General features: G+C 60.4%; 2 protein-coding genes across 10 annotated transcripts in view; both read right to left on the bottom strand.

The window, feature by feature from the left end:
• Positions 1 to 7,627, bottom strand: part of ADD1 (adducin 1) — a 78,536-nt gene extending 70,909 nt beyond the window's left edge. The window contains exon 1 of one of the 7 annotated variants that reach the window (XM_070400173.1): positions 7,425 to 7,627. The gene's annotated coding sequence lies outside the window, so the exon portion shown is untranslated. Of the gene's footprint in view, positions 1 to 5,821; positions 5,973 to 6,313; positions 6,444 to 7,424 lie in introns of those variants that run through there. The other 6 variants (XM_070400171.1, XM_070400179.1, XM_070400174.1 and 3 more) reach the window with 6 other exon arrangements.
• A 3,288-nt stretch (positions 7,628 to 10,915) lies between these two features.
• Positions 10,916 to 23,687, bottom strand: part of SH3BP2 (SH3 domain binding protein 2) — a 35,633-nt gene continuing 22,861 nt past the window's right edge. For all 3 annotated transcript variants that reach the window (XM_070400288.1, XM_070400281.1, XM_070400271.1), the window contains exons 2-13: positions 22,179 to 22,318; positions 21,161 to 21,263; positions 19,234 to 19,351; positions 18,892 to 18,962; positions 17,952 to 18,040; positions 17,680 to 17,748; positions 16,235 to 16,871; positions 14,640 to 14,775; positions 14,346 to 14,401; positions 12,739 to 12,820; positions 12,100 to 12,159; positions 10,916 to 11,469 (exon numbers count right to left, since the gene is read on the bottom strand). In XM_070400288.1, coding sequence (XP_070256389.1) covers positions 11,332 to 11,469; positions 12,100 to 12,159; positions 12,739 to 12,820; positions 14,346 to 14,401; positions 14,640 to 14,775; positions 16,235 to 16,871; positions 17,680 to 17,748; positions 17,952 to 18,040; positions 18,892 to 18,962; positions 19,234 to 19,351; positions 21,161 to 21,263; positions 22,179 to 22,314 — 1,695 coding nt within the window. In that variant the 5' untranslated portion in view covers positions 22,315 to 22,318 and the 3' untranslated portion in view covers positions 10,916 to 11,331. The remainder of the gene's footprint in view (positions 11,470 to 12,099; positions 12,160 to 12,738; positions 12,821 to 14,345; positions 14,402 to 14,639; positions 14,776 to 16,234; positions 16,872 to 17,679; positions 17,749 to 17,951; positions 18,041 to 18,891; positions 18,963 to 19,233; positions 19,352 to 21,160; positions 21,264 to 22,178; positions 22,319 to 23,687) is intronic.

Raw genomic sequence — 23,687 nt, forward strand, 5'->3', positions numbered from 1 at the left:
ACAGAGCTGAAGCAAGCAGGAGGCTTGGTTGCCCCAGCGATGGAGGAAGCCAAGCATCCCGCAGCCCGCTGTAGCCTCCGCAAAAGGCAACGAAGTTTCAATTATAGAAGCTAAGTAAATCCCAGATACCTGCTTCCAACCAGCCTCCACTGGGAGCTTGGGTGGCTTGAAGTTTGGCCAGCCTGCGAATAGCCATCAGCCCCTCACCCAGGATGGCCACACCCTCATGGGGTGAGAGGGTCCCTGCTGAGGGGCTTGGCCAGCCTGCAAACAGCCATCAGCCCCTCACGCAGACTGGCCAGGGACCCCAGCAGGACCCCCACCCTGATCCGGGACACCCTTCAGGGCAAACCAGCCAGCCCCACCCATGCACCAGGCCTCTATCCTATATAATAAAAAGGTAATATGCAAATTGACCCTAACAGCAGAGCGACCAGGAATCACTGGTCACTATGACACACAATGACCACCAGGGGGCAGATGCTCAATGCAGGAGTTGCCCCCTGGTGGTCAGTGTGCTTCCACAGGGGGAGCTCTTTTCAGCCACAAGCCAGGCTGACGGCTGCCAGTATAGCGGTGGTGAAGGGAGCCTCTCCTGCCTCCTCAGCAGCGCTAAGGATGTCCGACTGCAGCTAGGCCTGCTCCCCACTGCCAAGTGGACATCCCCCAAGGGCTCCCAGACTGCGAGAGGGCACAGGCCGGGCTGAGGGACCCTCCCGAGTGCACAAATTTTTGTGCACCAGGCCTCTAGTATATATAAAAGCCCAGTGACTGGAATGGCAAAATGACCAGAACGACCGGTGGCTATGATATGCACTGCAGCAGCCAACCAGCCTGATCAGGGCCCTGATCGCCCCCCAACCCCAACTGCACCCCCCACTGGCCAACCGCCCACGGCCCCTCCCAGCCCCCGCCTCTAGTTTACAATAGCCAAAACATGGAAGAAGCCTACGTACCCACTGATGGATGGATGCATGCATGGATAAAGAAAACATTACACACACACACACACACACACACACACACACATACACACTGGAAAGTTACTCAGCCATAAAAAAGGAAACCCTGACATTTGCAACATGGATAAACCTTAAAGGCATTATGATAAGTGAAATCAGGCAGAGAAAGGCAAATACTGTATGATCTCACTGATATGTGGAATCTTCAAACAAAAAAACAAAAACCAAACTCATGTATACAGAGAACAGATAAGTGATTGTGTTTTGTTACTTTAAATATACCTTGTTTTATGTTTGCTTTTGAGAGTCTTTTCATATTTTACATAAGTATAAGACAAAATTCAACTTTAAAAATCAATCCCTAAATATTGAAAGCAAAATAAAAAACAAAAGAACCAAAGTACATGTCCAGAAGTAGCAAAATCATAGAGCAATGATTCTGAGTGACTTTAATCACAGTAATTAGCCTACATATCCCTAATAAGTATGCAAAAAAAACTCTTAAACAGTTTTTATTAGCTGGTGGTATAGTGTTCATATTCTCCTCCTGAGACTGAGATGTATACAGTGTGGGATAAAACCATGAGTAATCAGAATCAAGATGTTTCTCTTAGAAGAAAAAGATACAGGTCTAAGATCAAGAAGGTTAAGTTGCACTGGCCCTGTGTTTCAGTTGGTTGGAGCATTATCCCTTATACCAGGGGTCGGCAAACTTATTAGTCAACAGAGCCAAATATCAACAGTACAACGACTGAAATTTCTTTTGAGAGCCAAATTTTTTAAACTTAAACTATATAGGTAGGTACACTGTTATTAACTTCATTAGGATACTCCTAAGCTGGCCTTTGCTAAAAACGTCCTCAATCTGATTGAGGTACGTTCGCTGAGGTCGACCCCTTCCAACTCTCCCATCCACACTCGTCTTGTATACTTGTTTCGTCTATCTCCTTTCGTATATCCTCTCTATATGTCCAAACCATCTCAACATACCTAAAAAAATGTTTCATTTTATAATAATCAAGCCACCAACACAAAATAATTACAATTCTTAAATTGATGACAAAAATACCTGTAGGATTTGCAGCTGGTTGGAAAAATACAGGTAACTTTATGCTTCGAGTAGGTACTTTTGTCACCCGCACGCAATTTGCGACGCGACTAGCACTAACCACTGCACGCGAGACTGCTGACTAGCTGGCTCACTCAACTCATGAATGAATCGCGCGCGCCTCCCCCACGCTGCGTCGCCCGACCAACCAACACCCCCCACTTCTTCTAACACCACTTCTTCAAAAGACTCGCCCAGGCCGAAAACCAACTTCTGCGCATGGGCCACGAAGTTTCAATCGCACTGTACGTACGCATCCACACGTGGTATTTTGTGGAAGAGCCACACTCAAGGGGCCTAGAGCCACATGTGGCTCGCAAGCCGTGGTTTGCAGACCACTGCCATATACCAAAAGGTTGCCGATTCAATACCTGGTCAGGGCACATACCTAGGTTGTGGGTTCCATCCCCCACATCAGGGCACGTACAGGGGGCAACCAATAGATGTGTTTCTCTCACATCAATGTTTCCCTCTTTCTCCCCTTCCTTCCACTCTCTCTAAAAATCAATGGAGAAAAAACCTCACTCCTTGGGTGAGGACTTAAAAAAAAGGTTAAGTAGAACTCTGTCCTCTTGCTTTACAACTGGAAGTATCAGAAACCCGTGATCTGAAAAGACCATCAACCTAGTGGCAATGAACAAGTGAGCCCAGGGCCCAGATTGTGTTTAATAAATATGATTTTTCATTTGGAGAAATGGATGATTTCAGAGCTGGGATAGAAAATTTACAAGATGAGCCCAGTGCAATCTGTCATACCAAAAAGGAGAGCACTCAGAAACTATTAGAGCTGTGTCTACAGGATTTAGGACCCAATTTGAACAGATTACTATTGGACAAAGATGGGATAATCTGAGTATCAATAAAGATAATACCTACAATGGATTCAATCATATCAAATATGCTTAAATTCATGAGTTCACAATGATACAAACACATACAACTCATTGGCTACTTCTGGAGGATGCCAACTCAGTATTATAAAAAACTAGAAAATAATTGACAGAAATTAAGTATTTATTATTTATCCTGTCTTTCCTGAAAGAGCTATAATTTAAGGTAACGAAATTATAGAAGGGCAATGTCTCTTTTAGAAGCATTCCAGCTAATAAATGAAGTTAAAGAATTTATCCACATTTCTAATGCCTAATGAAATAATGACTAAGTTTGAGCTTCAAGGGCTGCTAACAAGAAGAAAAACTATTAATCCTCATCGGCCTAACTCACCTATGAAGTCTGTAGGGAGCGGCTATAGGATCAAGCCTTGGACTGACCTGTGGCAGGGCCCCAAACAAGTCCCAGCTTGGAGGGCAGAGCCAGAGCCCTCCTAGCATGATTAAGCTTGACCTTATAGTCCTCCCTTGTTCCTTCCTTGGTAGCTAATGGGCTGTGGGAGATGCAGCAAGTGCTGCCAAAACGAGGTGAAATTCGCAAGAACACTGTAAACATGTTGACCACTTCCCTTGTTTTGCTTTGTGTGCTCTAAAGCTTGGGCTTACAGGCTGTCACTGTGTCCTCATCCAGTGAACCTACCTATCCCCAACTGACTGTATTCTCTTTGTCTTCTTTAATCCTTCCCCGCCTCCCCGCCCCCCCTCCTTCACCCCTGGCCGTGCTGGACGAGGTTCAGAGTCTTCTTGCCAAAAAGTACATCAATCATGATTCTGATTACACCTTTACATCTAACTGATTAAATTTACAGTAAATTTTGTGTAAACCACAATACATAATAAAATCCAGACTGTATGTAACTCCACAGGACAAACCATCAAGTTTCAGCAACAAATAAATTATAAGAGATAACAAAAGATAGAGGGGGAATAGATTAAAACAATGTATGGCTCTAACGGTTTGGCTCAGTGGATAGAGCGTTGGCCTGGGATAGAGCATCGGCCTGTGGTCTGAAGAGTCCCAGGTTCGATTCTGGTCAAGGGCATGTACCTTGGTTGTGGGCACATCCCCAGTAGGGAGGGTGCAGGAAGCAGCTGATCGATGTTCTCATCGATGCTTCTAACTCTCTATCCCTCTCCCTTCCTCTCTGTAAAAAATCAGTAAAATATATTTAGGAAAAAAAAAAAAAAGTATGGCCCTAGCTGGTTTGGCTCAGTGGATAGAGTGTCGGCCTTCGGACTGAAGGGTCCCAGGTTCGATTCCAGTCAAGGGCACATGCCTGGATTGTGGGCTTTATCCCCAGTGGGGAGCATGCAGGAGGCAGCTGATCAATGATTCTCATCATTGATGTTTCTATCTCTCTCTCCCTCTATGAAATATGTATGTGTGTGTATATGTATATATATATGTATATATATATGTATATATATATGTATATATATATACACACACACACACACACACACACACACAATGTATGAACAGCATGTGGATCGGAATTCAAACTGTTAAAAAGAATTGAGACAATCAAGATGTTAACACTGGTTGGATATATGAAGGTAATAAGGAATTTGGGGATAGTGGTATTTGTGTTTATCTTTTTTAAGAGGATGTATGTAGATACACATACTGAAATATTTAACAGTTAAAACGAATGGCATCTAGGTTTGGGGCTACAGATACAGCAAAATTAGCTATGAATTAACAGTTGAAGCTGGATGAGGGTAAAGAGAGGCTTACACTATTCTCTGTGTATGTGAGAGACGAACTAAACATGTGAAAATAAAGTCCACTTAAGCTCTAGGTTTCACATAATAAAATGTCTTTTTAAAATTAACTGCCAAACCCTGGCTGGTTGCTCAGTGGTTAGAGCGTCCACCAACCACCCTAGGGTCCTGGGTTTGATTCCCAGTCAAGGGCACATGCCTGTGTTGCAGGTTCCATCTGGGGAGGCAAACAATCCATGTCTCTCTCTCTCACACATCTCTCCCTATCCCCCTCTCTCTCTTTCACCCTCCCTGAAAATCAATGGGGGGGGGGGGGAGATCCTCAGGTAAGGATTAACAAAAAAATTAAATTAGCCTAGTTAGGTGTTTTCTGCTTCAATACAATGACTACTTCAAATAACTAAAAACTAACCATCATCTGAACAAACAGCCTTTGCGGCACAATCAGTAAAACAGAATACCACCAAACAAAACCCAAGCGGTATGAGGCAGCGTCAGAGTTAGTTACAGGAGAAAGGGCCGGCCTGGAACTCACACTCTAAAAGGAAACTCCCCTGCGTGTTGGAAATGGGTCGAATGCGGACGCACGTCGTTCCGGAGCCTCTGAACCCAAAAGCTCCACAAACACCACCACCACCCGCCCAGCCACACCGACTCCGAGGCGCCTTCCGACGGCCAGAGCCCGCCGCTTCCGCACCGACAACCTGGCTGCTCTCGCTCTCCCCGTCGCCAGAACCAGCGGGGGTATTCAGATTTGGGATTTTAAAAAAATAAAGCAGAGAAACAACAATACTGGGCACATCGCTGGCGTTTGCGGGGCCTGCACCAATTCCCCGCGGGCCCGGCGCGCCCCGCTCTGGGCCGGGCTGAGCCCCCTCGAGGCTCCGTCCACCCGCCTGTCACCGGGGCCCGCGGACCTGCGCCGAGGAGACGCCGGGGCCTCCACTGAGATCTCAGTCCCTTTCCACACGCGGAACCCCCTTTCCGCACAGGCCCGCAGCTCGGGGGGGCCCCCAGCCAGGCTCGCGGCCGCGGGGACCGGACCAGCGCGGTACGTGTTGGGCCTCGCCGCCCGCCGCGCCAGGTTAGACAGCCGTTACCCCGGCGGCGAGGCGAGAAGGGGACGCACCGCCTACCTCTTGACCGTCACGCGAGCAGGAGTAAGTGTGGGGAGAGGCCCCTGCGCCGCCCAGACACGAAGAAGAGCGAGGACGAGGCGAGGACGGCCCGCGGCGCAAAGTTGCAGGACGACCTGTTCCCGTCTGCGGGCCGGACGCGCTCTCCCTCCCCGCAGACGCCGTCGCTGCAGGAGCCGGGGCCGGCGGGCAGGATGCGGACGCCGCGGACGCCGGCCTCCGGGCAGCGAGGGGCGGGCCCAGCGGGCGGGCCGGAGCCGCCTCCTCTTCACGGACCCCAGCCCCACCGCGCAGCCCGGAAACCGGGGCCCGCGCGCCCCCACCGCCACCCCCGTGCAAAAGGCTTGCAGAGCGTCGGCTCCGCACCGGTCCAGGCCGACGGCCGAAGGGCGGGACCCTTCCGAGGGCGGCCCCGCCGCCCCACCACCGCCCCCGCCCTCCGCGCTGCTCCCGCCCGCTCGGCAGGCTGCAGGCCCCGCCGCCCGGCCTCACCTCAGGGACGAAACTCAGGCAGCGCGCGGGACCCCAAGTCCGAGTGCGGCCGCCGCCCGTCGCCTCCGGCTCCAGCTCCGGCTCGGGCTCCGCCCCTTGTCCGCCGCGCGCACCCGGCCCGCCCGGCCTCTCCGCCCCCTCAGCCCTCAGCGCAGCCCTGGCCGCTCCGGCTGGGTGCGGCTAGCGGCGCTGCAGCCCAACAACGCGCCTCCCCATAGGCCCAGCCCGGGACGCACCGCCAAGCAACGCACCCTGCGATTGGCTGTCCGCGTGCGGGAGGCCGCGGAAGGGCGGGGCCTTGTTGACAAAGGGCGGGGCTTCTCCGGAGTTCGCGGGGACTGGCCTCGGCGCGGCCCCGCCCTTCCCGCCGACAGCTAGGGTCCGGCGCCACCGTCGGGGTTGCAGCGCGGGGACGGGGGGCGCGGAAAGCGGCCGCGCCGGCTGTGCCAGCGGCACCGCTCCCCGCAGCCGCTCGTCCCCTCGGTCTCTGTCGCCGGTCAGACTCCGGTGGAGGCCTCCTGCGGCCCAGGCTCACGGACGCGCAGCTCGGCCTTCTCAACGCCCGTCAGCCCCGGGCGCTGTCCCAGCGGGGCCAGTGCGGGCCGGGTCGGGCCTCTGCCTGCTCGGCTCCCCCGCTCCTGCAGCAGAGGCCCCGGCCCCCGTGCGCGGCCCCGTGCTGGGCTCCGTCCTCAGCCCAGCGGGCGGGAGTCCGCCGGCAGACGCGGCCGACCGGCAACCAGGGTGCGGTCGGCACCTCGGGCCTGCGGACGCTGATAAGGCCCCACCGACGGGGCGGCTGCCTGGAGCCCGGGGCCTGGCCCGCGGAGGCTGGAGGAAGGAGCACCAGTCACCTTCTCGAACAGGCCACCGGCCCGTGACCTGGAGGCTGGCCTGTCCTCCCCGTTGTCTCCTCTGAGCCCCAAAGGCCCGGGAGACAGGCCGGCCGAGCTTCCTGCTCCCTTAATACCGGTGGAAAGCTGAGGCCCGGGGCTGGGCGGCGGAGCAGGGAGGAACCCAGGCCTCCCTCCCAGCAGGGCCCTGGCTGTGGCCACGGGAGGATCGGGGGCCATTTCTGGGGATAGTGACGGCCTCCACCCTCTGTCTCACTCACATCTGCCACTGGCACCCGCAACACGGCCTGGCCACAGGGCTGTCAGCAGGGCAGGAGGGAGGTGTCCAAGACCATGGAGCATGTTCAGTGGAGACAGAAGGTACAGAAAAGACCAAATCGTCGCCGAGACGTCAAGCACAGCCTAGGAATGCAGTCTAACTATGCACGGGGGTCCGATGGGGTGAGATTTATCAGGACCATCGCTTCAAAAGTTCCATGAATGTCTAATCGCTGTGTTGTACACCTGAAACGAAAAACCATGTCCACTGTAATCGGGAAACATTTTCATTTTTTAAGGCCAAAACAAACTTCTAAAGGTGAAAAATATAATGTGAACTGAAAAACACACTGGCTGAACAGCGGGTTAGACACAGCAGAAGAAAGTGAAGTAGGAGACATGGACAAGAAACTGAGCCCTAACCGGTGTGGCTCAGTGGATAGAGCCTTGGCCTGCGGACTGAAGGGTCCCGGGTTCGATTCCAGTCAGGGGCATGTTCCTTGGTTGCAGGCACATCCCCAGTAAGGGGTGTGCAGGAGGCAGCTGATCGATGTTTCTAACTCTCTATTCCCTCTCCCTTTCTCTCTGTAAAAAATCAATAAGATACATTTAAAAAAATAAACTAAGTGAAACATGGAGAGAAGAGTCTAGAAAAGAAGGAGCAGAGCTCCAGTGAGCAGTAGCACAACTTCAAGAGGCCAAATATGTGTGTAATCAGAGCCCCTGACCAGGGAGGTGGAGTTGGGAGGAGGACAGATATACTATTTGAAGATATAATGTCTGAAGGTGTTTTGTTTTCAAGTTTGATGAAAACCACAAATCCAAGTAACTGGTTTGCTGCTGGGCTCTGGTACAAATGGAATGTTTCTATGGGCCATCGAAAGTGACTGAGGCCAGAACTGCCATCGCTGGGTTCCGTCAGACCACCGCCACATCACGTCGGTAGGTAGACCCAGGAAGTGGTAGATCCAGGACTGCGTTCAGGCAGGTGCGGAGGTAGGTGGTCCAGTCCCATGTCACCTGCCACCATCACACCAGTATCTGTCGATACCTGTGGTCTCGGGGATTCCCCGTGACCGTGACTCCATTGGGCAGCGTTTTCCGGGCGGAGGGATGGGCCTGCCAGCACCGAGGCAGAGCTGGATACGGAGGAGTCGCCCTCGAGGGGATCACACTGCTGGGTCACGGCCAGAGACAGAGGCAGTGGCCCTCCCCTCGCTGGTCCTCTAGACACAGATTTGATTCAAATGCCAGCTGTGCCCCGTACTCCTGTGTGGCCTTGTGTCCTCTGGGTCTCCCCTCCACAGACCAGGCTCAGTGAGCACTGAGCAAGAAGCCCAGGCCTTTTCCTCCCTGGGGCCCTGTCAAAGCCACCCATTCCCGGTAAAGTACCGGAAGCCCTTCCTTGAACCAGCAGGGGGCGCCCACATGTGACCCAGAGGAAGGGGGAGACTGGGGGCTACTAGACTTGCTCTGTGAGGTCTCTTCTGGTTCTAAAAACATCTTTTTATAATAAAAAGTCTCTAATAACAGAAGATGTAGAGGTTCACTGCACTCTCTCACCAACTGCAGGAAAAGTAAAACCAGGTCAGCCCTGGGCTTGGAGAAGCTTCCCAGCCCAGGAATGCACCCCATCTCTGAGCACACCAGGATCTGGGCACCCCGCAGTAACTCAGAGGCCATGAGGGGTGGCGGGGAGCTAGCCAGAGCATAGGGTCTGCGCTGAGAGGTGGAAGGAGATCACGTAGCAGAGTTGGAACTTGAATCCAGACCTTGGCCTCAGTTTCTCACCTGTAAAATGGAACTAACAGCAGCCGCTTCTCCGAGCAAACTATGTCAAGGGCCCAGCGCAGCGCCTCGAGCACAGGAAGTGCTCGCTAGGAGGTACAGAACATTCAGGGCAGGTCTCAGGAGGGAGTGGGGCCCGTCTGCCTGGCTTCATGCTGGAGGACCATGCCTGGGATCCCATCTGCCACCCCCAACGCGCACACTCTTGCAACTGAGGCCCTGGGCCCAGGAATAGTTCACAATAGACCCAGGGCCTGGGAGGAGTGAGGCCAGGCCAGACTCTGGGCTGGGCCTTAGGCAACCACAGGCCTCATCTGTCCTGGCAGCTAGAAGTTCCTATCACGTGGCTCTGGGCCCCAGAACCTCAAAATCTTCCAGCTCAGGGTCTTCAAATGCTTCACCCACTGAGCTGTCTCCGAAGTGGCTGCATGTTAGCTAAAAGCTATAGCGACCTGGGTCCTGCCTCACATCACCAGCGTGGAGGACCCCAGGCACCGGCTGGAAGCTGTTCTCTGACCCAAGTCCCCATTTTAAAGTTTTACACATGCCGGGACGGTGTGGCTCAGTGGTTGAACATCAGCCCCTGAACCAGGAAGTCATAGTTCGATTCCTGGTTAGGGCATATGCCCAGTTTGTGGGCTTGATCCCCAGTGGGGAGTGTGCAGGAGGCAGCTGATCAGTGTTTCATCAATGTTTCTATCTCTCCCTCTCCCTTCCTCTCTCTAAATTAATCAATAAAAACATATTTTTAAAAAATTTTACAGGAAGGGAAGTTGCAGCCACAGTGGAGAAGGATGTGCCTCACTGGGTTCCCCAAACAAGTACAGGGCAGAGGGCAGAGGGCGGAGAGCTGTGACTGCAGGCACAGGATTGGTTTTCCAGAGCCGCTGCAGGACATGGGAAGCTCCCTGTCCCCGTGCCCCAGACTCGATGGTAACTGCACCGAGCCTCACCCCAGGAGGCCTTAGAGGAAACATCTGCAGACAGCGGGGACACTTGGTTCCTGGAGGCAGATGGCCACTGTCGCCCCTGCACCCCCCAGCACCCTAGGGGCGTGGCCTCCCGCATCAGCTGACCAGCTTCATCTCTTCCCCTTCTCCAGCTGACCACCCCACCCCAGAACACGTCCAGGTGCGGGGAGGAGTCCAAAGGGCCTCCTCCAGGGGACAGCGGGCACAGTGCTGTTCGGGGTCTGGGCTTTACACAGCGAATGCCTTTCCCCAACTCAGAGTGCAGCGAGGATTAGATGATCCTGGGGTCCCTGCCAGCCCTGACCCCCAGCTAAGGCCGCTTCCCACACAAATATATCCCGTCTGGCTGACCTGCCAGGGAGTCGCCGGCTGGAATTCATGGCAGGAAGCGAGAGATGGATCGGGGCTGGCCCATCCCCGTGTGGCCTGGAGGACTCAGCCATCCGGGTGCCACCATCCCCACCTACCCTTGGCCAACTCAGGGCCCTCTCTTCCTGCTCCTGTCTGTGGTGGTCACTTCCCCCTACAGGTCTTCCTGGAACCCCAGCAGAGCCTGGCACGCGGAGGGTGGGCGGAGCCGGACTGCTGCACTCCGGTCCCATCCACTACTGGCTGCGAACCCCGGCAGGTCATTGAGCACCTGCGCCGGGAGGTGGGAGACCCCCTGGATGTCGGTGTGGATCCTCAGTACGGCCGGCCACCCCTCCTTGCCAGTGAAGCCCGGCCACCGCGGCAAAGGTCACCTGTGCTTTATTGTGCAGCAAAGGCCCCTGCGGGAGCCGAGTCTTAGCGTTCCTGGGGGTCCTGGGGCCAGCCCCTGCCCCCACCCAAATGCCCAAGCCCTGCCCAGCCCCCTGCCCCATGCAGGGTGGGTGCGCTGGGGGGACCAGAATTCCTGTCCGTGAAGCGCAGGCAGGGCTTCGTCCAGGGACCCCGGGCTCCTGGGAAGTGCGGCAGGGCACGCGGGGTGGGATACGAGAGCCTCCAGCCCTCTAGGGACTCGGCCTGCTGGGTGGGGCCTGGCCTGGCCGATTCCACAAGATGTCTGTTGGGAAGCCTCCATCCAGAGCTCCTCCTCCCAGGCAGGCCAGTCTCATGGGCATGAGGAGGTGGCCCCTGGTCACCTCTGCCAGCAGCTCTGGCGCAGGCGTCACCTGGGCCCCGCGTAGCCATAGGGGTGCTGCAGCAGCAGGCTCTGGTGGCTGGGCAGCGGGTGGGTGTGGTAGTGCTCCACCAGGCTGCCCACGCTCACAAACAGGACCTCGCCCTCCAGGTAGAATTTAGAGTCCTGGGGACAGGAGAGCGAGGTCAGGGGGGCTGGGCCAGCTCTCCACCCCTGCAAAATGGGGCGGCCAGCCCTAAGGACTGGCCTGCTCCCGCTGCCTGTTCCCTCCCCTCCGTGCAAAACGGGGCGGCCAGCCCTGCTCCCACTGCCCGTTCCCTCCCCTCCGTGCCTGCCTCCCAGTTCCCGCCTCCCTCCCCCGCTTCACCAGGGGATCAGGCCAGGCTGTAGATAAGCCGGGTCAGGAGCTGGTCACCCCACCCCCTCTAGCTCACTGAGGACACAGCGAGGCCAGGGAAGCGGGAGGCTGAGGGAGTGGGGGAGGGATGGTGCCCGCAGGTGCCAGCCTCAGCCTGCCCCCTGCCTACACTCTAGGGCAGCGGTGGGGACCTGGTTTCTGCCAAGGGCCATGTGGATATTTATAACATCATTCGAGGGCGATACAAAACTATCAGCTTAAACATCAGCCTCTCTATTTGGTCAGACAGGTAATTAACTCGCCCCTCATCATCCGGTTTGGCAGGGCCTTATACGGCCAGCTGGCCGGCCGATGTTGCCCATCCCTGCTCTTTGGGGAGACTGTCTGGCCCCCAGCCACACCCCTTCCCGCTCAGGGCCCTCAGCCAGCCCGCTTACCTTCTCAAAGATGCGGTAGTTCCTCACTTTGTTGGAGGTTTCATCCCACACGACCAAAACCTTGAGGAGAAAAGCAGCAGGCAGGGTGAGGGCAGCTCTGATGGGGAGAGCCGGGCCTCGGGGACCCAGGGGTGAGCGGCATCAAGGCTGAGTCCCCTGGCCCTCAGGGACAACGTGGGGGGGGCGCCCTGCCCTCAGATGGCCTCCGATGAGACTCGAGGGTGCCTGGTCCACCAGGACCGTCTCTGATACACATGGGGAAACTGAGGCTCAGTGAGGGCACACAAGTCGCCCCTGGAGGGGCAGAGGCCGAGCTGGCAGACGACCTGCCATTGGCCCTGCCCCAAGCAGCCTCCCCTTCAGAGTACAGGAACCCCCATGGGAGGCCAGGGCCCCAGCCCCCTTCCCCCAATCTGCAGATGGTATCTACTTCCTGAGAATAAATGGGGCGGGGGCTGCCAGGCAGAGACCCCAAGGATGGCACTGGGTGGAGGGGCAGAGGCTCATGGGAACGCGGCCTGTCGCCTGGTGTGCCCGCCGCAGCCTGACGTGGGAGGGCCAGCAGACCCAGCGCGACGCAGCCAGCCCCAGGGCGTGGGCTTTGGCAGGCTGGCCGCCAGGCTCCCCCGTGGCACCTACCTTCCCGGACTTGGTGGAGGAGTTGCGGATGCAGTAGAGTCCGTCCTGGGGCTCTCCCCGCGGGCTCGTGGCTTTGAACAGCCTGAAAATTAAGTCAGCAAGTGACCCATCTTCAGACGGCTCCCTGGGGACCCTCCAGCCGCAGGCCCATGTGGCTTTGTCCTCTCGCTCTCCTGCAGCTCAGGCGCCATGAGCAGTGGGTGCAGGGAGCAGTGGGTGCTGATGGCAGTGGGTGCTGAGAGCAGTGGGTGAAGGGAGCAGTGGGTGCAGGGAGCAGTGGGTGAAGGGAGCAGTGGGTGCAGGGAGCAGTGGGTGAAGGGAGTAATGGGTGCTGAGAGCAGTGGGTGAAGGGAGCAGTGGGTGCAGGGAGCAGTGGGTGAAGGGAGTAATGGGTGCTGAGAGCAGTGGGTGCAGGGAGCAGTGGGTGCTGAGAGCAGTGGGTGAAGGGAGCAGTGGGTGCAGGGAGCAGTGGGTGAAGGGAGCAGTGGGTGCTGAGAGCAGTGGGTGAAGGGAGCAGTGGGTGCAGGGAGCAGTGGGTGAAGGGAGCAGTGGGTGCAGGGAGCAGTGGGTGAAGGGAGTAATGGGTGCTGAGAGCAGTGGGTGCAGGGAGCAGTGGGTGCTGAGAGCAGTGGGTGAAGGGAGCAGTGGGTGCTGAGAGCAGTGGGTGAAGGGAGCAGTGGGTGCAGGGAGCAGTGGGTGAAGGGAGTAATGGGTGCTGAGAGCAGTGGGTGAAGGGAGCAGTGGGTGCAGGGAGCAGTGGGTGAAGGGAGTAATGGGTGCTGAGAGCAGTGGGTGAAGGGAGCAGTGGGTGCAGGGAGCAGTGGGTGAAGGGAGTAATGGGTGCTGAGAGCAGTGGGTGAAGGGAGCAGTGGGTGCTGAGAGCAGTGGGTGAAGGGAGCAGCGGGTGCAGGGAGCAGTGGGTGAAGGGAGTAATGGGTGCTGAGAGCAGTGGGTGAAGGGAGCAGTGGGTGCTGAGAGCAGTGGGTGAAGGGAGCAGTGGGTGCAGGGAGCAGTGGGTGAAGGGAGTAATGGGTGCTGAGAGCAGTGGGTGAAGGGAGCAGTGGGTGAAGGGAGCAGTGGGTGAAGGGAGTAATGGGTGCTGAGAGCAGTGGGTGAAGGGAGCAGTGGGTGCAGGGAGCAGTGGGTGAAGGGAGTAATGGGTGCTGAGAGCAGTGGGTGAAGGGAGCAGTGGGTGCTGAGAGCAGTGGGTGAAGGGAGCAGTGGGTGCAGGGAGCAGTGGGTGAAGGGAGTAATGGGTGCTGAGAGCAGTGGGTGAAGGGAGCAGTGGGTGCTGAGAGCAGTGGGTGAAGGGAGCAGTGGGTGAAGGGAGCAGTGGGTGCAGGGAGCAGTGGGTGAAGGGAGTAATGGGTACTGAGAGCAGTGGGTGCCGAGAGCAGTGGGTGCCGAGAGCAGTGGGTGCCGGGAGGGCCAGCCCAGGGTGACAGCAGAACTGAGCTAATGGCATCTGCTGTTTCGCCAGGTTTCCGGCGACACTCGGCCGAGCACTTGTGCCAGCCGTGACCCAGCACTGCGGTGAGGAGGGGACAGAAAGACGGGGACCCTCGTGTCTATACAAACAAGGCCCGGAGAGAAGGGCTCCCACTCACCTCTCCACCTCGTAGGACTCGGTGGTGTTGATGAAGACTGAGGTGGGCAGGGGCACCTGGAGGGAGGGCAGCGTGGTCAGCAGCGTGGTCAGCTGCGTGGTCTGTATGCGCTCGTGGCCAGCGACCCCCACCCCCACCGGCTGCCAGCCTGTGCCGAGATCCTAGGCTCTGCACCAGGTTCTGTCCCCTCAGCGCCAGGTCTGGGGGCTCCTGGCTGAGCCGGCCATGGGGGACTCCGCCCGCAGCCCTCCTGCAGCGCCCCCCTCGCCGGCTTGGGCTCTCGGTGCCGCTTGCCTTTTCATAGTCTTCATCCGAGTCCTTCCCAGAGTCCTTCCCACCCGGGTCGTCCTGCGAGGCGTCAGCCTGCGAGGGTAGGCGGGGCTTTTCAAAGGAGAAGCTCCTGAAACTCTGCCCGTCAGGGGGTGACCGCCTGGGAGGGGAGCAAGAAGGTCACGTCCGTCACACAGGGCGGCCCCTCAGCTCCCCTCCACACCAGCCTGTGCACCGGGTGACCTCGCCAGCTCGGCCTCGGCACACGGGGTCTGGCTGCCACAGCCTGTGGCGAAGGCCCACGGCCACAGCGTCTGCGAGGCCGTGTGACGGCTCTGAGGCAGCAGGAATCGCGGGACCTGGAAGCCCCAGCTGGGGTCAGGCTGCCGGTGACACTGCCAGGCTGCTGGGTGGGGCCTGAGCGCGGACGCTGTGGAGCCGCAAGGTGGTGGCCTCTCAGCCCCAGCTCCACCCAGACCCGCTTTGTGGCCTGGGCCAAGTCACAGCCCTCCTGGGGGGCGGGGCAGGGTCAGGGGCAGGTGTGAAGGGGCTGAGCCACGTGTGGCCCGGCGGCTCGGGGAGAATTAAGGAGCCCGCGCAGGACCAGCTGCTGGATTGTGGGTGAGACTGTGCCGTGAGTCAACCCTGGTCCCAGGCCCAGGTCCCAGGCTCCGCAGTGACAGTCTGCACCACTGTGGCCCCTCGTGAAACAAGTGAGGCCGCAAGGGGTCCTCCCAGGCCCCTCCCACAGGAGCAGGCCTAACAAGAGCCCTGGGGCCCTGGCCGGGTGGCTCATTGGTTGGAACATCATCCCAGACACCAACAGGTCTCAGGTTCGATTCCCGGTGGGTACAGGAGGCAGCGATCGATGTTTCTCTCTCTCAATCTCCTTCTCCCTTCCCCTCTCTCTTAAATCATTAAAAATAATAATAATAAAAATAAATAACACTGCCTCAGATAAGAATAAAAAAGAGAGTCCTGGGGAGAAGGTGCCGTGGCCGAGGGTGCTGGGGGCCCGGTTTAGCGCACCCACTCGAGGCGCACCCTGTGGCCCCCAGGGCTTCACTGCTGTGGGTCCCGGCATCTCTGACCACAGGCTGCCGACACTGGAAGTGGGGGCCCCGGGGCTCCTGGCACTGCCCAGCAATAAAGCAGAAAGCATTTCGAGCAGGCCTGGGGGAGTCACCGCCACGCTCCACATTCCGGCAAGTTCCCACTCGGGGAGGGTGGCGAGGCAGCCCCGGTGGCTCCAGAGCCAGGGGCACACCCAGGGCCCCAGGCAGGGTCCCAAAGGCTCACACCCCGAGCTCTGTCCCCCAGGCCTCTCCCAGGGCAGGCGGCCACCCTGCCAGCCCCTCCCGACCCCAAAGGCCCTGGCCAGGCACAGCAGGGGCTCAGAAAGCCTGTGCCCACGGCCCCCCTCACCACGGTGCCCCGAGGCAGCCCTGAGCCCCAGGCCCACCACGCTGGGCTGACGTGCCCCATGTCATGGTGGGACATCCTCGGACCTAGGTCAGGTGCAGAGGCTGCTGGGCCGAGGCAGAGCCTTCCTCCCCCGGGCAGGGCCGACCCCCCAGCGTGGGGAGGGGCTGGGTGCAGGGAGAGCTGGCAGCACTCACTGGAGGTGAGGCAGGGGCGGCTTCTCGGGCCTGGGCAGGACCGTGGACCGCGCTGGGGGCTCGGGCACGGGCAGCTTCAGGGCAGGAGGCCTGGGTGCCACGGGGGGCACGAAGAGTCCAGGCCGGGCCGTCTCCCTCAGGGGCTCCTCCTCCACTGCCTTCAGGAACTTGGGCTTGTTGGCAGGCACAGGTGGGGGCTCGGGCGTGGGCGGCCCGCGGGGCGACAGGTGGAAGGACTTGAGTTTATCGCAGCTCCTGGAGGTGGCCGCGGCCACGCCGGCAGAGCCGGCTCCGGGGCTGGGGACGCGGGGCTCCGGGCTGGGGCTCTCAGGGAAGCACGGGGGTCGGCGGAGGGTGGGCAAGCTGGGCAGGTTGCCCACCGGGGGGTCACTCATCCTCCGGGAGGCAGCCGGCACCCTGGGGCCAGGCTCGGGCCACCTCGGGCCCAGCAGGTCCCTCTTGAAGTCCTCGGGAGCCGCGCCCACCTCGGGGAGGCAGCGCTTCGGGGGCGGGGGTGGCAGCAGTGGGCCCGGGCCCCTGGAGGTGAAGGAGTGGGCCCGGGGCATGTCGGAGAAGGCGGGCTTCCTGGGCACGGGCACGGGAGGCGGGGGGTAGGCTGGCGGGTGCGTCAGGGCATCTGCGGAGCAAAGAGACCCAGTGGGTGAGCAAGTCTCACTGGTGAGGCGGGACCAGCCCCCCTGCTGGTACCAGGTGCCGGGTCAAGTGCGTGTGCCCCCTGGAGGCGCCCGCTCAGCACTTCCCAGGCAGCCTTCCCCTGGGGACTGACCCAGCCCACGCCCTGGTCACCGCCCCCCCCCCACCCCGCGTGCGGCAGCCTGAGCAGGCTCCCTGAAACCCAGAGGTCACACCAGGAGCCATGGGGTGCCAGCGGCGAAGGGGGAGAGGAGGCAAGGAGGATGCGGAGGAGCTGGCCTCGCTGAGGCCGGATTCCCACCAGGGAGGGGGCGGGGCGGCTCGGAGGAAGACGAGGGCAGTGTAAGGTGCCCTGGGACACGGAGGCGACACTGGCGAGCTGTGGGGCACAGAGTCCAGGCTGGAGGTGTCGACAGCCCAGCGAGGACATTGGCTGTGGCCCAGGTGGGACGGGAGGAGTGCACCAGGCCCGAGCCCTGGAGGCCCTCGGACGGGGGAGGGGGGGGGGGGGACGGTACTGGGGCTGCCGGCAGGTGGGAGGGGCCTGGGAGGGCCTGTGTGGCCTTGAGCTCCATGGAGCGCTGCCAGCCACAGGGCGTGGACAGCCTGGCTCCCACCCCAAGTGGGCCCTCCCGTGAGTGGCAGGAGCGGCAGCCAGAGCACGCGCCTCCTCTGCTCTGTTCCCTCTGACACGCCGGTCATTGTGGAGAGACCGAGGCACAGGGTGGGGCTGGCAGCCCCAGCCCCTGCCCTCTGCCCAAAGCACCCCCAGCCCACCTCTGGCCACCTACCCTCGGGCTTCCCGGGCTCGGGGGAGTCGGGCTCCAAGTACGAGTCGTCCTCGTCGTCCTGCTCGTAGTCTGTGGGCAGATGGGGGTCAGAGCAGGGCGGACCAGGCGGGCTGCACCGGGGGCAGAGGGGCGAGGCTCGGAGCGCTGCTGTCAGGGAGGCCTGGGCAGGGCTGAGGGGAGGCCGGGCGGGCTGGGGAGCCACAGGGACAGAGCGGGCAGCAGCCAGGTCCGGGTGTGGAGCAGGACGGGGGAGCACGCCGAGACGCCCTCACCTTCGTTGTCCGTGGGGTATGGAGAGAGGCTGATGTCCACAGGCCGCTCAATGGCACCGTAGAAACTGTCTGTGTCCGAGCCGGAGTCGCTGGGGTCGGGGGAGGAAGGGTGGCAGTGAGCACAGGGCAGCGTTCCCTGCACTCACAGACAGACACACCGCAAACATGTGGACACACAGACACGACAAACACAGGCACGTGCACACACCACACACTGATGCGGGCATATGCACAGATAAACACAGGACACAGACACAGGTGAACACAAATGAGGACAGACAGGCACGCAGACACACAGACACGCTCCATCGAGGCACAAGGACCAGCACGGAGACGAGGCTGTGCTGCCTCCCCGACCCCATGGTTTCTGCCACAAGTGTGGCCCCGAGTGGCCAGATGCTGCCCCGCCTCAGGGCCCCGTCCCCCCTGCTCCTGCCCTGGAAGCTGTCATCTCTAGGCCGGCCTACTGCAGGGTACCAAGCCTACTGCAGGGCACCTACCACAGGGCACCGGGCCTACCACAGGGCCCTGGCTGGAGCTGAGGGCTGGAGCTCCAGGGCAGGCAAGGACCTGCAAGGTGGCCCTGGGGGTGCCGGGCCTCCTCTGGGCCCCAGTGGCCTCATCTATGAAAGGACAGAGGGGTCTGTTCTGCCCAAGAGCTCTTGCTGCTGGGCCGCCTCGGTGAGGTCGCCGAGACCCAGGTGGACTGAGTGGTGTCCCAGGGACTCACTCCGGAGGCGGCCGGGGCGGACACGAGGGGCAGCACCCAAAGCTCTGGCTGCTGCCGATGCCGGGCCTCCAGTGGGCAGCTGAGAGCATGTGACCCCCAAGGAGGAACTACCAACAGGGCACACACACATGCGCACATCCTCAGGTACACGCGTACACGGGATGACAGACGTGGGGGCGGGGAGTGGGCACGGGGTGGAGCCGGGCCCACCTGGCGTCCAGCGGCAGGTCCTTCTTCTCGTGGAGGTGTCCGATCTCCCTGCGCAGCAAGGCCATCCAGCTCTGTGGGGCAGCGGGGCCCAGTGGGCATGTGCTGCCCAGGGCACGGCCCTCCTCCCTCAGGCCCTGCTGTGCCCACCAAGGTCGGGGAGGCCCCTCAGCCCATGCAGGGCTCCTCCTGAGGGCAGGTCCCGGGCATGTGGTGCTGGTCGCAGGGTGTGAGGACGGGCACTGAGGCCAGCGCCTGCCGCTGCCCATGGCTAGTCCCGCCCCCGGGCCCGGCACCTGCCGCTGCCCATGGCTAGATGGCTAGTCCCGCCCCCAGGCCCGGCACCTTGCGCTCGTCCTCAGAGGAAGCTGAGAAGAACCAGGTGCGGTGCTTCTTGCTGATGTGGATGATCTTGAAGGGGAACACGTTGTTGGACGTGGTCTCCTCGGCCGCCCGCATCACCCTGAGGGCACAGCCAGTGGTCACCACCTGTCCACGCCCACAGGGACTGCCCTGCCCGGGACGGGTCTGGCACCCACACCGGCTCCAGCGGACAGGTGTGCACGGTCAGGCGAAGGCTAGCGGCTCCTGGCAGAGGAAGCGAGTTTGGAGAAGAAAGCGTTCCTCCCCAGGCGACCCCAGAGCAGCCACCGGGCCCTGGCGCCCCCGCTGCGGCAGTGCTCCGGCCCACGTGCCGCTGGGCTGGCGCTGGGCAAGGCTCCCCGTGAGGCTGTGGCTGGGTGTGAGCCGGGGTGAGCGCTGCCTGAGGTCTCCGTCCCGCCAGTGAAACCATGGGCCTCGCGGTTCCTCCGCTGACCCTGCTCCCATCGCTCAGGGCCTCAGGGAGGGTCCCCAGACTGGGGTCTGCCAGGCACGGGCAATGGGCACAGACTGATGCCACGGTGCAGGGCCCAGGTGCCCACTTCACCCTGCCATGCAGGCCCTGAAGCCACGGGTGGATCCGGACGACACTAATGGGCTGCACACTACAGCATGTCACTCCCACCCAGAAGGTCCGGGCTGCACACTACAGCATGTCACTCCCACCCAGAGGGTCCGGGCTGCTCACTACAGCATGTCACTCCCACCCAGAGGGTCCGGGCTGCTCACTACAGCATGTCACTCCCACCCAGAGGCCCGGGCTGCACACTACAGCATGTCACTCCCACCCAGAAGGTCCGGGCTGCACACTACAGCATGTCACTCCCACCCAGAAGGTCCGGGCTGCACACTACAGCATGTCACTCCCACCCAGAGGGTCCGGGCTGCACACTACAGCATGTCACTCCCACCCAGAGGGTCCGGGCTGCTCACTACAGCATGTCACTCCCACCCAGAGGGTCCGGGCTGCACACTACAGCATGTCACTCCCACCCAGAGGGTCCGGGCTGCACACTACAGCATGTCACTCCCACCCAGAGGGTCCGGGCTGCACACTACAGCATGTCACTCCCACCCAGAGGGTCCGGGCTGCACACTACAGCATGTCACTCCCACCCAGAGGGTCCGGGCTGCTCACTACAGCATGTCACTCCCACCCAGAGGGTCCGGGCTGCTCACTACAGCATGTCACTCCCACCCAGAGGGTCCGGGCTGCACACTACAGCATGTCACTCCCACACAGAGGGCTCTGGCCAGTGTTCGCCTGTCCATTAGCTTAGGAGCCCCTTGAGGGCAGGCTCATGGCCCCAGCCGGACGGACCCAGCCCACAGCAGAGGGGCAGCAGGGAGCTGGCCCCAGCCTGGGAGGCCCCTGGAGCCAGGGTGGCCTGGGACAGAGTCTGGGACAGGCTCCGCTTGACTCTTTGGAGGGAACAGAGGCTGTGGGTAAGGGGGCAGCGAGGGAGGAGGCAGGAGTCGCCGGGCAGCCGGCCGAATGGGGACTCTGGAGAGCAGCTGTCCCAACCCCAAGGCCTGAGGCCTGCTGCTCCAGCCTCATCAGGCCTTACACAGCCTGAGGCTGACTGTGAGGAGGGCGAGGCTGGGCGTGGTGCCCAGGGGTAGGGAGACCTGAGCCATCTGGGTAGAGTCTGGCGGGAACAAGGGGCAGGTCCAGCCAGAGTTCTGTTGTGGGGCTGGGGGAGCAGGTCAGGGGGGAGCAGGGGCAGGGGGGAGCAGGTCAGGAGGAAACCGAGTCAGGGGGAGCAGGTTAGGCGGGGGACAAGTGGGGTGGGTAGGGGTAGGGGGGAGCAGATCAGGGGGGAGCAGGTCGCGGGGGGCAGGGCAGGGGAGCTGGGTTGGGGAGCAGGGCCAGCAGCAGGCGGGCACTCACCGGTTGTAGCCGCTGAGGGAGAAGGCGCCCTGCGGGGAGGCGGAGGTGCTGGTCTTGAAGTAGTAGATGCATCGCTTGTGGATGATGACAAAGCGCAGAGGCCCTGTGGGCAGCGGGCGAGGTGCGGGTGAGCTGGGGCCACTGGGCAGACCCCACTCTGGGGGCCCTCCCCAGGGGCCAGGGGCGACTGGACCAGGCTCTGAACCCACGGACTGGAAGGGCAAGGAGCTGGGCTGGCATGCGGGCCCCTCCCCAGGAGTCCAGAATGGGGTCAAACGGGGACACAGTCGTGGGCATGATGGCCGGCCCCGGGCAGGGAGGTGTGGGCACTGGCTGTGCGGACCAGGGCTGTGAGGCTGGCTCCAGGACGGGCAGAGCAGGGCCAGAGGACCGGGGAGGCCCAGCCGCCTTGCTGGGAGCTGCGGGCTGCCGGAAGGTTCCCTCCAGCCCAGGCTGGCACAGCAAGGGAGGGGCAAAGAGGAGGAGGCACAGAAGCCCTGAGTGTGGCTCCGACCCCAGGCTGAGCCGTCAGCCCCGCTGAGACCCCCTCTCCGCTGCCCCATCCCAAGCAGCCCCACGCGCCCTCGCAGGCACCCTGTCCAAAGACGGCAGGCCAGCGGGTGCCCAGCCTGGGGCACCACGACCAGGCAGCACTCAGAGGGATGGGCAGCGCCTGGACAAGTGGCATCTCGCAGGCCCAGGGCTCCCCTCCCAGCTGGGGTCCCAGGGCCCAGCCCCCACTTTCACGCAGCTCGAGAGTCTCGGCTTGGCATGTGCGGTCATTTCTAACCCGGTGACCAGCCAAGTCCCGGAACACCCACTGCCCAGGGCGCGGGCTCAGCCTGACCAGGTGGCCGGCACCGTCACCAAGGACCCTAGCTCTGCACCACCTCCGCCCCTCCCAGGCCTGCCAGCGGCCACCTCGGGGAGGGAGGGGAACCCTGGCGGCCCCCACGGAAGGAACTGGAGGCTCAGCTCTGCCCCGCGTCCCCCCACCGCTCCCACCACAGGGACTCACATTTGAGCAGCTGCAGCTGGGTACCGCCCTTCTTGTGCAGGTAGCCGGCCTTGGCCACGCCCCCGGGCATGGTCAGCAGGTTCTGGGCCCCGATGGCCTTCATGGGGACAGGCCAGTGCATCTCCTCGGCCGCCATGAAGCTGCAATGACAGCAGAGATGTCTCAGCCAGGGGTGGGGACCACCAAGGTCCTGAGGCCGCGTGAAGGCTCAGGGCAGGAGGGTGAGTGGCTGCCTTCCGAAGGCCCAGGCTTCCAGGGGGGGGGACCCCGGAGACAGGGCGCCTGGGCCGCTTGGTCAGCCCCTGGTCCATCCGGCCACATACCGGGCACCCAGGGACCCTGAGAGCTGAGGGTGCTCTTTCATCGTCACTGGTTCACTCAGCTCTTGCTTACTGAGCTCAAGGCCCCTGGAGGCTGAGGACAGCAGGGAATGAATTCAGGAAACCACCAGCCCAGGAAAGTCAGGCCTCAGGCCATAACCACCCGAGGACAAGTCCCAGGTGAGTCATAAGGGCCCTGCCCTAGACAGGAGATTCAGGGAGGGCTCCCAGGAGGAGGTGTTGAGTCACAGCCTGAAGGAGGGAGTTAAAGAGGTTCGGGGCTGGGGCAGGCCCAGGGCACCCTCTACACCAGCTCCGACCTTCAGCAGGGAGGGACATGGCTCCTAGATACCCCACCCTCCACTCCTACCTGCCCTTAGCTGGCTTCTGTCTATCCCTTTCTTTTTTTCTTATTATTTTTGTTTTATTATTGATTTTAGAAAGAGAGAAAGGGGGAAAGAGAGAGAAAGAAATATCGATTTGTTGTTCTACTTAGTTATGCATTCATTCATTATTTGATTCTTGTAAATGCCCTGACCAGGGATCTAACCCACAACCTCAGCATATCAGGACCACACTCTAACCACTGAGCTACCCGGCCAGGGACTGTCCATCCTTCCCTTCGCGCCCTGACCAGGAAGCAGAAAAGCAGGTAGCTACCAGCCCCCAGCTCCTGGGTCAGGCAACCCAGGTTCCTGTCCTGGCCCACCCTTCCAGGGGATCCCTAAGCCTCCTTTGCTGGGGCTGTAAAATGGGAGGACAGTGCAGACGCAGCCTGGCACACAGCACACCCTCACTCCCGCAGGGACCACACAGTACATGGTCCCAGGTGTTATAAACAGACATGAGCAGAGCAAGGACGATGGGCCAGGTACAGACCACACCAGGGCAGAAAGCCCCAGATGCCCAGCAGGGGGCAGAACTGGGAAAACAAGCCTTTCCTCCCCTAGCTGATCACTGGTCAGGCTGTGTGGACCCCTGACCTTTCCCTCCCTCAAGATAACATCTGGGCCTCGGTTGTAAGTCAGCTCCAGGCCCAGGAAAGCAGCAAAACCAGACAAGTGACACCGTGGCTGCCTCAGGACCAGCGGCATTGAGTAATGACCCTGCCCTGGAGCCGACCAATTAGCGGAGACCATGACCCAGAAAGAGCACCCCTGCAGGGCTGATGGTATTCCAGCAGACCCTC

Source organism: Myotis yumanensis, unplaced genomic scaffold, assembly GCF_028538775.1.
Source record: "Myotis yumanensis isolate MYYU_CA2020_CCGP unplaced genomic scaffold, mMyoYum1.0.hap1 SCAF_1, whole genome shotgun sequence".
Taxonomy (NCBI): Eukaryota; Metazoa; Chordata; class Mammalia; order Chiroptera; family Vespertilionidae; genus Myotis; species Myotis yumanensis.